This window comes from Emys orbicularis, chromosome 2, assembly GCF_028017835.1.
Source record: "Emys orbicularis isolate rEmyOrb1 chromosome 2, rEmyOrb1.hap1, whole genome shotgun sequence".
NCBI classification, from domain to species: domain Eukaryota; kingdom Metazoa; phylum Chordata; order Testudines; family Emydidae; genus Emys; species Emys orbicularis.
This window is the reverse complement of record NC_088684.1, coordinates 40,740,782-40,757,533: the sequence shown is the minus strand read 5'-3', so window position 1 is coordinate 40,757,533 and position 16,752 is coordinate 40,740,782. Positions and strand designations below refer to the sequence as shown.

Here is a 16,752-nt window from a genome sequence, read left to right as displayed (position 1 = left end):
CTATCCTAATAACCCCTCCCCCCCAAGTTTCAAAAAGTAAATGGGCATAAAAATAAATACAATCACCTACGAGTATATAATAAATATGCTACTAAATGGGAGAAAAATATATTGCAACATAAAGCCCTGTAGTGCTGCACAATCATGAAACACTTCAAAATATTCCAGGTATCCTAAACACTCTCCCATTGTACAACACAGTTACCACTAAACAGATTAAACTTCTATTACATTAAATATTTGAAAATAGAAGTGTGGTAAATGCACAGAAGAGTTTAATTGTGTTCCACCGTCTTTGCTGAACACCATATACATGTTCTTTCACTGATGCAACTTTGCTTGGTTATTTTAGCACAATTTAAAGTTTTAAAAACACCTCTCATAACTATAGAATTCCTTCCGATTTACAATTTAACAAGTGTCCATGTTGACTACTAGCATTATCTTTGAGAGTAAGACAAATTCAGAAATTCTGTTGTCTTCGTTTCTTTGCATCCATTGCATCCAGGATAGGCTGCCTCTTCGCTGTGTATCTTTGACGAAGCTCTTCAATTTCTCGTTCCATCATAGGGTCCAAAGCCGTTAACCTCATTTGCAATTCTTCTAAACTTAGGTTTTTTAACTGTAAACAACAAACAGTAAAGCAAAGCTGTTTAATACAATTGCTTCCAACAACAAACAAAGATTGATAACTGTTAATACTAATCATTAGTTTAATTTACCTTGGCAAAGTGAAAACAAAGTATCGAAAATAGCAACTAGTGTAGTAGCATGAAAGTACATACATTCCCATTTGCATCTGATACAAAGCAGTTTCTGTATACCCTGCAAATAGACATATACCTTGTGTTGAATCAGTTAGATTGTAAAAAGCATGCATGCCAATTTATGGATGTAATTCTATGGATATGATGGCATCCAGGATAATTACCACACCCAATCAAAAACGACTGGTTGAGCTACAGTCTCCTGTGGAAGCCCTAATACTAAGATAGACAACATCCACAAATAGTACTATGCCAGACAGTCAAAGGTACCTACTGATAAAAGGCTCTTGTATTCCTCAATGGATCACTGCCATATCTACACAGGGCAAACTGCCAACAGAGTGTATAAATAATACATGAAACAACATCCTGAATTCATGGGAAGGAGTTAGTTATAACCAACCTCTTTTCTTTCTAAGCAGCACATTAACATTTTCTCAGAATGTTGAACGGGTCATTAATTGCTCAGGAGTCCTTTAAAAATTAATACTAATGAGGCTATTTACAAAGAAATCGACTCATTTGAATGCTGACTGGTGTGACTAACCAAAGCTGGATTCTTGCCAGTCAGTGGGGCATTGCAGGCACTACTTTCCATGCCTCTGCTTGCCGGAAAGAATCCATAGTTCATAGTTTCATAACTGAAAACAAATAATGGTGAAGTTCATTTTTATTGCCCTGAGGCAGCAAGATGTCTTTCTGCCCTTCACATTCCTGTCAGATTCCTTTTTGTGCCAACTGCACTTCACTGGTTGCGAAGATTATCACCACAGTTCAGATGGCAGAAGGAATTTAATGAATTACATAAATCCCCATCCTAATAAGGGACAGTCTATAATTTGTCTGAATGTAAGTAAATGTTCTGACATGCTGAACAAACACACCACCTAACAATTGCCTAGGTCAGAAAAAAAAAATGAAAAACACATTTCCTGAATCAACCTGTTTATTAGTCAATATTGAGTTCATGAATCCTGGGCAATTTTCCATCAATACAGTCTAATCTATTTTCCTTGGGGAATAAAATATTACTTTTGATCACTCTATCAGCATCTGAAGCATACAAATTAACAACACTGCTATTGCTATATACAGTCCATCTCCCTATGTTATGACTAGTACTAATACACTATATCACACATGGTAGTAAAGAAAAATGGAGTGTCAGAACTTTAATTAGACACAGAGAGAACTGAAGCAGGAACTAATAAAAAACCATAAACAAAAATCAGAGCAAAACAAGCAGTATGTCATGCAAGACAATTCTAGCATTAAAGTTTCTGTGAAAATGAGACATTACGGAAGAGTTACTGATTAGGGTAAATCATACCCCCCCCCCCCTTCCCACACCTCAACAGGGACAAAGGGTCCTATGATAGCAGAACAGGTACAGTTCTGCCATTTCTTCAGAAAGAGCCAGGTGGAAGATACCTGAGCCCCAAGCCAGGGTGCACACTCCAGTGTGCCTCGAACCAAGCTCTAACCAAAGGAGTCATTTGGGGCCAATAGATCTTCAACTATGAAAATCCAAGGCTGCAGCTGGCCACAGAGCACCCCAAATGTGCTCTGCGGCCTGTTGGCGAGGATTCTTTTCCCAGTTGCACATCTCGCTACTTGGGCTTCCACTGAGGGAAGGAGTGGCCCCTAAGTGATTAAGTAAATTCTAGTTGGATAAGTTGCCCTGCCCTACTCCCAGAAAGGGGTTGGGGGGAAGTGGTCACTATTGCCAGGCCACCAAGACACCCATTAATTTAGGGGGAAAGAGAGAAGAAGCTTCTGTTTTATTGTTTTTGTCAACTGTTAAATGGAAGTAGCATCTTAAAAATCATGTGAGTGGGGACATTCTTTAGGGAGCAAGATTGGGATGGGTGTTCAATGTAAAGGGATCTAGGGTACAATGTAGAGGGTTTATGGCCCTAATAGGCATGTATGCAACTGACTCCAAAGAATTGCAGGAGCTAAGGGGGCACAGGGAGTTCCTATTTTTCCAAATTCTCCTTAACTCTTCTTTTTGAAACTCATTTGTGAGAGGTTGGAGAGCTTTGGAGATCCATGGAGAAGTGAAGGAACTACATCGTGGGATCCAAGTATAATTTCTTGCCTGTAGGGTGTACCTTTTTTTTCAGGACAGATCTTTATGAGGTTTTCATATGATCTTTACAGTCTGCCCTGGCCCTGGCCCTGACTTGGGTACTCAGCTGCCTTCTCCGGATAGTCACTATAAACACACCAAGAGGATTTGGGTCTCTTTATATATCGTTTGAGACCGGTTATTTACTGCTGTACAAAAGATTTTGTACATGGGGCCAGGGAGAAATGTGACGGGTGCATTTTTATTTAAATCTCAGAAACAGAGCAAGGAAACCGAAACAAATGCACCTTGAAGACCACAGACAGCTAGGCTGGAAATTACAGATTTGAAAAAAGTGAATTTCAAGATCCAAAGAATAAGGGATTTTCAGAATGATCTCAGTCAGGTCACTGAAGGGATCTAATCCATTAGAATACTTGTGTGTATCAATGGATACCACTCTGAACACTGGAAGGGAGAAGTGAATATAAAAAAGCAAGGCACTTCATGTGAAAAAAGAAAGCAGAATTGGCTTGTATTGGACATCAGGTGCGTTGAAGCAGGCATGGCTATAGAAAAGCTACTGTATCAGTGTTTACAGAACTCTCTATAAAACAATCATTTTGTCATGAAATCCCAAACTGCTAAGTATCATTCTAGAGACAAGATGGGACGTCTGTTGGTGAGAGAGACAATAAAAGATATTACCTCACCCATCTTGTCTAATATCCTGGGACCGACACGGCTACAACACCACTGCATACAACTATCATTCTGACCTTTATATAAGCTTCCTTGGTTAATTCAAAGATAATTACTTCTCACCTATACTAAAGGTACGACATAGCATACCTAACAACCTGCCAAGGCCCAAACATGTGATATGAGATGGGACAAAGCTGCTAAGTGTGGTACATAAAAAATTAGCCATGCAGGAAACTTAAAATGCTTTGGGATTTGTTCCTTTAGGGTAAATAACTTTCTATTGTCTCAGTAACCTGGTTCATTATATCTGATGCAAGTAATTTTCAACAATGAAAGTAAGGGAACACCTAAACTGTGTGGAATATAAGTAACTGTGGGATTAAAATGAGTGACATCCCACAAAATGAAGTATGCTGCACATTATGTTATTTTTAACACATCATTGATGTCTCACAGAGGTCTTTCAACCTCATTTTATTCAGAAGTAATTCAGTTTACATAGTTTTATTTTGCTTCCCTTTTTTTAAAATTATGGGAAACAGTTCATGAAATTTCCCTCTGTTTGGGTAAAAAGCAAACTGAATGATCAGCAAAGTCTAGAGATCAACTGACGGAGGCAGAAAAAGGCTCTTCTATCAAGATTATCATCAACATTATTTATACAGGATTAGGCAGAAATCCTGTTTTCTGTTGAATAGAGTCCTGTGTGATTAAGCAGTGTATTGCTCTACCTGATAACAAAAATTCCTTGAGCAATTACTTTACAGTGAAAAAACTCCAAGAAATTGAAACCATTCTAATTTTGCACTACTGTTACAAGAGGGGACAACTCTGAATGGAAAAGCCTTAAATTTTGCAAGATACTAATTAAAAGGTAGTTAAACAGGAAATATTTCCTTTTGATTCCAAGTCTAAAAGCAATGGAGGTGGATGCTCTTAGTTTAGTTCTAACTGCAAACAGCTCACAATTTAAATCGCCATAAATAATTTACCATGTAGTTTGCTGTTGAGAATCTCCTAGGGCTGCCAACATCAGCAGGAAGAGAAAGGAGTTCTTATGCATTGAGCCATGAAGGCCACCGGAAACCAAAAAGCCTTTAAATTACATTTTGATAGCTTTTAAAATGCTGATAAGCTCTAGGAGCTCAGTAATCAAGACAGGCTTGTCTAGCTTCTTAAATCTGAGGACAATAGATTGCTCATTTCCCACTAGGGTTGCCAGGCATTCGGTTTTCGCCGGAACGCCCAGTTGAAAAGGGACCCTGGCGGCTCCGGTCACCACCACTGACCGGGCTGTTAAAAGTCCGGTCGGTGGTGCAGCAGGGCTAAAGCAGACTCCTTCCCTGCCCTGACTCTGCGCAGCTCCAGAAAGTGGCCGCCATATCCGACTCCTAGGCGCTGGGGCAGCCAGGGAGGCTCCGTGTACTGCCCCCACCCCCTGTGCCGTCTCCACAGCTCCCATTGGCCGGGAACCATGGCCAATGGGAATTACAGGGGCAGTGCCTGTGGGTGCGAGCAGCGCGCACTGCACAGAGCCGCCTGGCTGCCACTGTGCCTAGGAGCCGGACATGGCAGACGCTTGCGGGAGCCGCGTGGAGCCGGGGCAGGCAGGGAGCCTGCCTTAGCCCCACTGCACCGCTGACTGGGAACCACCTGAGGTAAGCGCTGCCTGGCTGGAGCCCACAGCCTGAACACTCTCCTGCACCCCAACTCCCTGCCCCCCCCCGAGCCCACCCTGCCTCCCGCACCCCAACCTCTTGCCCACCCCTGAGACCCCTCCTGCACCCCAAACCCCTCATCCCCGGCCCCACACCAGAGCCCACACCCCCAGCCAGAGCCCTCATCCCCTCCCACACAAGAATTCTCCTTGTGGAAAGCAATCATCTTTGATGTAATGCAAGTGACGCCGGTTCCTACACCAGCTTCCTCCCCTCCCTGGCATAGGGGGCATGCTGGTGGAAGGAGATGTCAGAATCGGAGCCTGGTGGAGGGGAGCTATGCTACACCAATCTTCTCATGGTATAAGATCCCTTAGACTGCTTTTAGACAGGGTGGGGCTGGCCAGCAAAGAGTCACAGAGCCATAAACAGTTCCCTAAACACTCCCCTTCATCCTGAGCTGAGTGGAGTATCTAGCCCCAGCCTAGAGCATTTAGTGAAAGTGTGCATTGTGGACCAGGACATTTCTCTCTATTTTTTCCTCTAGGGCATATGGCTTTTCCACCCACAATTCAGCTCTAGATTGCACTGAATGTACATTAAGTTTTATTGTGCAGAAGGAAGGTCTTTTACTTTGTAGGCTTCCAATAAGCAGTGTTATACGCACTTTGCAATGGAACTCTAAAGAATCTTCTTCCCCTGATAGTGGATTGGATGAGCCACACGAAGGACATTTGTACAAAACATTTGGTTTGCTTTTAAATTCTTATTGCTTTCTGATGTCCAATTTATGCCAGGCTCTCATGTTAATGGGATGGACTGGGACAGGAGGATAGTAGGTTAGTTTCTAGACATGAGAAAGGTTGTTTTAACCTTGGAACCACTAATTTGACAGTATCTTTAAACTGCTTCATCTCTGGGAAAGACAGCTCTGGCCGCATCCCATATATTTCCCCCAGCCAATATGTCATAGGAGTTTGGAGTAGAGAAGGGGGGGAAAGGTGGCACACTGAATCTTGGACTTTGCAGACAGGTGGCTAATTAAATTACTTTGCAGAGGGCTGCAAATTTGCTTGCATCTGCCTTGGTCTCCCAACGTGTTTGTGATAGGCTCCAAGAAAGCCTGTGTACGTTTACTGCCCACATAGAGGCAGAACATTTGAGAAGGATCCAGGCAGAGTAGGTTCCACTGGAAACCCCAAATGCTAACCATTCTGTGACTCCCTCTGTACTTACTGTCAAGAGAATGCAGTGGATCAACTACTGGACTAGCAGGGTCTCATGGGAGAAAAGGCTCTGGTTTTGTTTTTTTGATATTTGGAACAATTGAAGAGCTTGAAAAAAAGAGACCTTCAAATATTATTTGTAACATTCATGTGTCAGAAAGGTTTGGGCATGATCAAATTACAACAGGAGCCAACATTTTGATGAAAATTGGTACAGTGTGTGGCATAAAATGATAGAACAAACCAACAGTCTATTTTATTAATAATGGCATTGGATTCTGAAATTAAACACAGGAGGTAGGAAGGCCTTGAGCAGATTTGAAAAGATACCAATTAAAATACAAAAGAGCTTTTCTAAAGCCCTGAACAAGCGCAACTTGGGTATTCTTCCATAGTTATTTAGCTAAAGCTTCAAAATAAAGATCCTCACATACCACAACCATACAGGGGATCCTCATGCAAGGTCACGCAGGAAACCTGTAGCAGAACAGAGTATCTCGAATCCCAGGCTAGACCATCCTTCCTTGCAGGATGATGCTAGCATGGAAATTCAACCTTCTTTAGGTGCCACACCAGAGTCTGAAGCCCTTCTCTCTAAACATTACATCTGCCAAGAGACAAGGAATAATCGTTCGCCAAGCCAAGGAATTTCTAAGGGTCACTGAAGGGAAAAAATAGCCAAATTCTGGGTTTTTGTCAAAATCACCCCTATCGCTTAAAAAAAAAAAATGTTCAGGGATAGGCCTCCGGCCACCCAAGGGTTGTTCATGCATTCTGTTAACTTGTCCTGTATGTTATTTTTTATGTGGATATCCTTATTATCAGGGTCTCAAAAGATTTGGGGCTCAGGTAAATATCTAATTACCCAAAGCTACAGAGTTAGGCTGTATGGTATTGGACAAGCTGGCATTTCCTTAAGGCCTTCACAGTCAACCACAGGAGGAGCATCAGTAATATAACCTGGGGATTATGAGAGCCTGGACCACACTTGGTAGTTCTTCAGACAGAAACAGGTACAATCTCCTTGTAGCTGAAGGCATTTCTATCCACCGTTGCTATCTGTATTTACAGGAGCAGTGATGAGTCCAATATAAGCCCAGGACTGTGCAGTAGCGTGATTTCTGGAGTATGGGAATCCTCAATAGAGGGTGAGATCAGCTCCTCATAGTGTTCTTCTCCTATTAGCAACATCACCTGTTTTACATGGATTAATCTAGAGCCTGCTGCTTTTCATCCAGGTTTTGCATCTTTTCAGGCACTAGTTCAACTGGCTGACAGCAAGAACCATGTCTGTTAAGGAAATGTAAAGTTGTGTGGTCACTGGCCTGCAGTGTCTTATGACTTCCACAAGTCTTTTTTTATTTATTTATATATATATATATATATATATATATATATATATATATATATATATATATATATATATATATATATATATATATATATATATATATATATTTGTGAAGAGATAGGACTGAACTTTGCAGGATTCAACATATTTGGTCTTGGGGAAGAGGAGCAATTGCTCATTATGAATAGCTGGGATCCACCTGAAAAAAATAAGTGAAGCTACTTTAGTACTGCACTGTCCACTTCTGCTAGGTCTTGTGAGGAAGCAACATCTCAGCAAAGGCGCACGAGAAATCCAACAGTATGACCAAAGAGATTATCCATAATTGTTACCAAAGTCTTCTCCATGCTATATTCCACAATAAACCAGATTGTTAAGGGTCTAATATGTTGATAGAAGACAGTGGTGTTGATTTTGGTTGCTACTGTCTTCTCAATGATTTTGGCCAGAAAAAAAGAGGCTGGACACTGGATAGTAGTTGGCAAAATCATGGCATCAAGTGTTGGTGTCATGTGAGCTTGCTGGACTATGGCACACTTCAGCAAGGTCAGAAGATTGTCTTCTCTGTAGAAAACATTGATTTTCTTGGTCATTAATGGGCCCAGCCATTCTTCACCAGCCATAAGGAAGAGGGATCTCTTTCTTCACATAGTGACCCCAGACATCCCTCAGAACTTCCAGGGCTTCCATTTGTGTGATTGGATCAAACTCTCAAGGAAAGTGAAACAAACATCGTTTATCACTGTTTTAATATAATGTCTTGGGTCCCACCAGAACCAGCTTCAACTGGGTCAATGTTTTTTTTCAGTGAAGCAGAATGAGAGCTCTTTTCAGTGAGTAATTCTTCCCTCTTTGGCTGGGTGAAGGTAAGCTGCCAGGCTGACCTAAACTATTGCATGTTCTGGAATGCAGTCCCAGGTGTTTGCAGTCCTGGACAAAAGCCACCCGGGGTAGTTCAGGCCAAAATGGGAAGTGTGCAAATAGGTATGCCTTCTTCCCACAGGTATTAGAACTCTCTTGAAATAAAAGCTAACAGGAGAGCAGTAAAGTGGCACCTAGGTCCCATTTTCAGAATCAGTAAGCAGCAGGCATTTCAGTGTGCGGATCTTGGCTGCTGGCTTGTCAGCAGTTTCTGGCACAAGACCCAGACGTGAGGAGGTGCACCCTGGCTGTATGGTGCCCCATAGCAGGTCACATCATGCCATGATTGATAGTGAGGGGGCCTGGGAGACAGGAACTGGGGGGAGAGGGGTCACTTGATTCCACTTGGCCAGTATATATCAAGGGCATCCAAACTTTTCAGGGGATGAAAGCCACAGTTTTGGTGGATGCAGCCCACTACAGTCTTAAGCCACCCTTGACAACTAACAGGTAAATAAAAGCTCTAGACCTGTGATGTTTTCAATATGCTAAAATTAGATTTTATTAATAGCTTTCATATTGCGTGAGTTATCGGAGCAACCTTTCAGTCCATCAAATTAAATGATGGGACACTGCTGTTACACTGGTGAGATGAAAACAAGAAAATGCTTTTTCAGGGTTTAAATTGTTAATAAAATAGATATTCAAATAAAAAATAATCTGTATAAAGTTTGCTGTGTTTACTTGAAAAAACACATTCTTCCTAGCAACTGTTTAAATGAATCTTACAGATGCTACATGCCTTATTAAAGGCCTTTGATTGAAAAAATATGGCTTGCTAATACTGTATTCTGAGTCATCTATTTTCCCATCTGCTAGCAATTCTTACAATATGAACTATCAACAGAATGGCTAACAACAATAATTTTCTATGGCAATTGCAACAGTGGGTTGCCTATAGCACTTTCTAAGATTTAACCAGTGCATGCCTCAGATTGTTTTATGTTGTTAGTGGCCTCAAGTAACAGACACTCTTCCTTTCTCTCCATCTCGCTATTATAGTTGATTCCTTTACTTCTGTTGAGCAGAGTCTGTTTTTGTTTTACAGAGTGTGGTCCACTGAGGACTCTATACTCATTTCTACCAATATTAAAGACCAGATTTGAGACTGAGTCTAAGAGGTTAAAGGTCAGCCTGTTTATCTTTTTGTCGAATGTCCAAACCTAGTGCCAAATCCTGCTCACCTTACTCACAGAAGTAGTCACATTGGTCTTGGCTGCACAAGGATTTTTTCTTTTCAGATTTTCCACATTTGCTACCACCAGTGTAGCAATGCTGGGAACACTGGTGTAGGCAAGGCGCCAACAACTGCTAGCATTTTAAGCACTGTATCATGTAGTCTTGCTCTGAGCAGGGTCAGACAGTGTGCTGCATGAGACACCAATGACCACTTGGAACTCTGTCTACACTGGCATTCCCACATGATCATCAGTGGAGCTGCACCAGTACTGGTGGGAAATCTTAGGGGGGGAAATGTAGACATAGCCATTGACTTTGATGGGTTTGAAACACTGGTGTCACTGAAGGCATAATTTGAAAACATGGGGTTGCATAGGTGTAAACAAGGACCTAATTTACCTCACTGAACTTTTATTATGTGAGATGGAAAGAACCCTGGCTTGACTGTCAAAGCCCAAGCTGAGTTTGCAGGACTGGCAGTTAAAATAAACATATTTTTATTGACAGACACTGAGGCACAATTAACAGGGGACCCAATTTATGGCATTTTTACAATGTCATTTCTCAGGGTAGAGCCCCCATTTTAATGTTCCATGCTTAATTTCTGTATTCAGAGGAACAACCTTTCCTATTCATCAGACTAATACACCTCTACCCCGATATAACGCGACCCGATATAACATGAATTCGGATATAACGCGGTAAAGCAGTGCTCCGGGGGGCGGGGCTGCGCACTCCAGTGGATCAAAGCCAGTTCGATATAACGTGGTTTCACCTATAACGCGGTAAGATTTTTTGGCTCCCGAGGACAGCGTTATATTGAAGTAGAGGTGTACTTTAGAATGTTCAATGCTAAAAACAGCATGTATGGAAGCTACATTGATAATCATCCTTTTCTGGCTCTAGATTGCTTTTCTGTAGCTTTCTCCAAAGTGCTGGCCACCAGGGGAAGAGCTGGAGTTGTTTTCTACAATACCTTATGTGAAATATTACAGCTGTGTGCACCTATGCTGTACACTACACATACAGTATCTTTAGCTGAGAAACAGCAGTATTGCCAAACCCAAGTATTCACAAATATCACACATTTGCCCTGCCAAAATCATGAGATTTTTAAAAATAATAAACGTTGGGTTCTTTTTATTTGCCTTTTGGTTTTTGAGACTTAGCAGTACACTTGGGTCACATTTTCAAGCCTTCCTCTGCAACTCTGAAGGCTTGGAAACTTACTATTTTTTAAATAATGAAAGCGGAGACCCTCAGACTCTGGTGTGTTTCTTTCAAGCTCAAGCTCCTAAAGTCAAGATTTATCACTAAATATCACAGAAATCACAATAAAATCCTAAGTGTAGTCTAATGTTGTGTAGTTGCATGCAGCTCACTGCTAACACACATTAAAAGACAGAAGCTTTATGTACCGTTCTATATACCCTACGGTATCTAAATATCATTTATACTGTGCTTATCACCCTGAAGTGAGCGCCACACAGTTGGGAGATTTGTAACTTTCACTAAGAGGGATCAAGGGAACCTAGAAGTGGTTGCGTATGTAAGTAACATACACTGCAAACCCATGTCTGTAGGCTACTGTGAGGCATTAAAATAAAGTAGACTTGCTCCTCTATTAACTCCAGTTGTCTGCCTCCATCATTGCATTAACATCATATAGCACTTATCATCTAGATTCTCGCACACTTAGTATAACCACAAAGCTTATGGACAAGATATTTTTAAATCACGTTAAGTAATAAAAATCCACTGTTTAAATCACTTTGGGATAAATTCTGCAGCACGCTGAAAATTTAGCTTTTAGTAACTAACTAAACTGCAAGGGATACAACTGAGTTGCTCCAAAGGGAAGGTACAAAGAGGTACAAGATTTAAGCAAAATAGGAACCACTCAACTTATTTTGCTCTTCCACTTATGTACAGTATATTACATGCTTACTTTTGAGTCTGCTGAAGCATGTTATTTTGATTTTCTATCACCCTTTGTTTAGAACTGCATTGTCTATCACAGACATTTTTCAAAATGACTTTTTAGCATTACAGTGTTATGCCTCAAGCAGAAATTCAAAGTATGAAATGCCTTGAGTGAGCACAAGGCTTACAAACTGAGCTCTGCACAACAATTCATGTGATTATCTACATCAGCAATCTCTTAAGGTTTTTTGGATACAGTTTCAACAATGTTTTGAAAGTATTATACATTTGTGCACAAAAACTCCAAACAGAGGAAATTATTTAAAAGGTCTGTGAAAACCCTCCATCCTGATACTCAGATCATAATACTTAACTTTGAGATACACACATAGCTGCTATCAAAACCAATAGCAAAAGCAATTATCACACCTGATATGAAAATATGTAGGATTTTCTCTTAGAATTTTATTATGGTATATCTAAAAAAAGTACAACAAACTGTTCCAATAACTTAAAGAAGCAAAAGATAACAAGCTTTAAAAGAAAACAATCAAGAATTAAGACTAGAGAACCATCATTAATTTAGATAGTAATTCTCCAGCCAGACGTTTTTAGAGAGTTGGATGAGTATCATCACAAAATAGCATTTTATCTCTGTTAGTGAAAAAATTAAAATCTCTCTCTCTCTCTCTAGGGCATGCAGTGTTGTTGCCATCTCAGTCTAAGGATTTTAGAGAGACAAGGTGGGTGAGTTAATATATTTTATTGGACCAACTTCTCTTGGTGAGAGAAACAAGCTTGAAAGCTTGGCTCTCTCACTAAGAGAAATTGGTCCAATAAAAGATAGTACCTCACTCACGTTCTCTCTCTAGGGCAGACATTTTAAATTTTCTTTCAATGTCCTCAGCTATTAGCTCAGCTGTCACCACTACAGTTTAGTATAATTCTTTATGTGTTTATAAACATACCCTATCACAGTTCAGTGAGTTGCTGTGATCATTCAACTCTGTGAATAAACATTGCTATCCAAAAGCTCTTTGGGGCTGATGCATTTGCTTTTGATTTATAATGAGTGGGACATTTGGTTGTAAGGATCAGATTGGTAGCCATTTTTTAAATTTTCTATTGTTTTCAAAGGTGGAAAAGATTTTTACACCCTTTTAAAATGCCATTCATCCACATGTAAATGCATTTTATAAACTGACTTACCAGCCTTATCATAACCTAGTAGAGCCTAGAAGAATTAATTCTGTCTTTGCAACAGAGATTTCGGTTTCACACACTTCTGATTTGGGAAGTTTATGGCTTTATAGCTCTTCATGTAGTGAGCACTATTATTAAAATAGGAGTTGCCTAAATCAAATCTCATAACAGCTGTTGGACTGTAAATTCTTTGAAGTTAGGACCATTTCTTCATGTATGTTTTATACATTTTCAAGCACAATCACACAATATTTCTACTTTACAAAGAAATGCTGAATTACCTTCCCCCCCCAAAGTCCTAGAAATCAATTAAAAAAAATAGAAATTTCCACCCTATTTATCTGTTTTATTATTTTGAAAGTACAGTAATTATCTAGAAGCTAATTAAAGTTATAAAGAATCCAAGATAAAATTCTAAGGTTTAAAAGAAAACTAACCAGTTACTAAAGACAACTAAGGATCCATGTACTACATATGACATTATTTAAAACCGTATTATTTTACTTTCACTAATAATTCAATTTTGATTAAGAAGTTGGATTTTAAAAGTAGACAGGAAAATTTAAACAGATTTAAAAATCACAATTTTTTTGTGACAACAAAATTTCAGTCCCTTTACACCTAGATATACCTCAAAGTTGGTATTACTGAAACCTGATAGAATGATTAGCATGACTGGAACATTAAAATCAATGGTTATAATCTATTTAGGAATGATTGAGTGGGCAAAAGGGGGAGCGGCAGTCTATGTCATAAATAGCATTACCTGTTTCCAAGTTACTGATAACTTGGAAAAAATTATCTTGAATCCTTATGAATCAATGACCTAACAGATATAGCACAAGATGGGGTATTTGTGTCTGCTACAGATCACCACATCATACTCGGGAACAGGATGATCACCTTTTTATGCACCTCTCTACAACGTGTAGGAAAAAAAGCTGCATGATCATGGGGAACTTCAATTTGAGCGACATATGTTAGAAGTCCGATGCTGCTAGTACTAAAATATCCTTGGAATTTCTAAACATTACAGATGACAATCTCCTAACTCAAAAAGTGTTGTATCCCACATGGGGGAATTCTGTATTAGACCTCGTTTTCACAGATAAAGATGAACTGATCACAGAACCAAAAAATTAATGGTAATTTAGGTACAGGTGATCTTGACTTTATCACAGTTATGAAGTGTAACAGCATAAAGTCCAGACCAGTAATATATATATATACTTGGTGCTTGAATAGGGCCAATTTCACATAGCTGAAAACAATTACCAGCCAGATCAGCTGGGAGGAAAATGTAATCAGAAAAATGTGAAAGATAATTGGGAATAATTTAAAGAACACCTCACCAGATGCCCTAAAAGCTACAATCCCACAATTGAGGAAGAAGGCAGTGCTAGTTAAAAAAACAATCTGGTTTAGAGAGGAAGTGAAAGCAGCTATAAAAAATGATATATAACAAATTAAAGAAAGGGGAAGCTGATAATAATGAATATAAATCAGAAATTAGGAATTGTAGAAAACGGATAAGGGAAGCAAAGGGACACAAGGGGAAATCTATAACCAGCAGAGTTAAGGACAATAAGGAGTTTTTAAAATACATTAGGAACAAAAAGAATCCTGACAATGGTATGGGTCCATTAGTAGATAGAAATGGCAGAATTATCAATAATAATGCAGAAAAGGCAGAAATATTCAATAAATATTTCTGTTTGTATTTGGGGGGGAAAACAGATGATATAGTCTCATCATATGGTGATAATACTATTTCCATTCCACTAGTATCTCTGGAGGATGTTAAACAGAGGCTACTAAAGTTAGACATTTTTAACTCATCAAGTTCAGATAACGTGCATCCAAGAGTTTTAAAAGAGCTGGCTGGGGAGCTCACTGGACCATTAATGTTGATTTTCAGTAAGTCTTGAAGCACTGGGAAAGTTCCAGAAAGCTAATGTTGTACCAATTTTTAAAACAAGTAAACAGGCCAGCCAGGGTAATTACATGTATGTCCGTCTGACACTGATCCCAGGCAAGATAGTGGCGTGGTGATATGGGACTCGATTAATACAGAATCAAAGGAGGGTAATCTAATTAATGCAAACTAACATGAATTTATGGAAAATAGATACTGTCAAACTAACTCGATAACTTTTTTTGATGAGATTACAAGTTTGGTTGATAAAGGTTATAATGTTGACATAGACGTCTTTAAGGTGTTTGACTTGGTATTGCAGAACATTTTGATAAAAAAAGTAGAATGATATCAAATTAACATAGCACACATTAAATGGCAAGAATTGATTCTTGGCCCTACGGTACTCAACATTTTTAATCAATGATCTGGAAGAAAATATAAAATCACTGAAAGTTTGCAGATGACACAAATTGGAGGAATGGTAAATAATGAAGAAGATGGGTCATTGATTCAGAGACATTTGGATTGCTTGGTAAACGTAGCATAAGCAAATAATGTGTGTTTTAATAATGCTAAATGTAAATGTATACATCTGGGAACAAAGATTGTAGGCCATACTTACAAGGTAGAGGACTCTATCCTGGGAAGCAGTGACTCTGAAAAAGATTTGGAGGTTATGGTGGATAATCAGCTGAACATGAGCTTCCAGTGTGATGCTGTGGCCAAAAGCGCTAATGCGGTCCTTGGATTCATTAACAGGGGAATCTTGAGTAGGAGTAGAGAGGTTATTTTACATCTATATTTGGCATTGGTGCGACCACTGCTGGAATACTATGTCCAGTTCTGGTGCACACAATTCAAGAAGGTTGTTGATAAACAGAAGAGGATTCAGAGAAGAGCCACAAGAATGATTAAAGGATTAGAAAACATGCCTTATAGTGAGAGATTCAAAGAACTATAGCTATATATCTTAACAAAGAAAAGGTTAAGGGGTGACACTTAAAGTATAAGTATCTCCATGTGAACAAATATTGAATAATGGGCTCTTCAATCTAGCAGAGAAAGATATTTGGCTGGAAGTTGAAGCTAGACAAATTCAGACTGGAAATAAGGCATACATTTTTACCAGTGAGGGTAACTAACCATTGGAACAATTTACCAATGGTGGTGATGGATTCTCCATCACTGGCCATTTTTAAATCAAGGGTGGATGTTTTTCTAAAAGATCTGCTCTAGGAATTATTGTAGGGAAGTTCTATGGCCTGTGTTATATGGGAGGTCAGACTAGATGATCACAATGGTCCCTTCTGGCCTTGGAATCTATGAAAGCATAACTTGGAGACAGCAACTAACTTGGAGACTGTCTTACCTGAATAACACAGAGTAAAAATAATGGAATCTTATACTGCAAACCTTAGTGTACATCTTAGCTGTTCTAGAAAACAACTACAGAAGTTAATCTCAAGTTTCTTAAAAGCACAAAATGTTCATCTCAGAAATTAAAACAAAAATGGTATGAATAAAGCTAACTTTGGAGGGCAGCCTCAATTTTTTTTAAACAGTTTAAATACATAAATTTATCTTTTTTACTAAGGAACCCTGGTTTACTTATATTCTCTAAAGGGAAGAAAATTCATTGCAGTTTAAAAAGCCAGTTTAGAAATGATCTAGGAAAACAACACATCGTCTTTAATCAATGGCAAAATGACAGACATACTGTTTGTTGTTTTACCTTTCATGCAGAAAGCACATCGGTTGGTTTACATTTTATGCAGAAAGCACAGTACAGTATGGGCTTCAACCTCTTTCAGTATCAAGTAACTTGCATGC

General features: G+C 39.3%; 1 protein-coding gene across 1 annotated transcript in view; it reads right to left on the bottom strand.

Annotated features, from left to right (window-relative positions):
* Window positions 1–463: 463 nt before the first annotated feature.
* Window positions 464–16,752, bottom strand: part of STK3 (serine/threonine kinase 3) — a 285,794-nt gene continuing 269,505 nt past the window's right edge. The window contains exon 11 of the mRNA XM_065398610.1: window positions 464–622. Coding sequence (XP_065254682.1) covers window positions 464–622 — 159 coding nt within the window. The remainder of the gene's footprint in view (window positions 623–16,752) is intronic.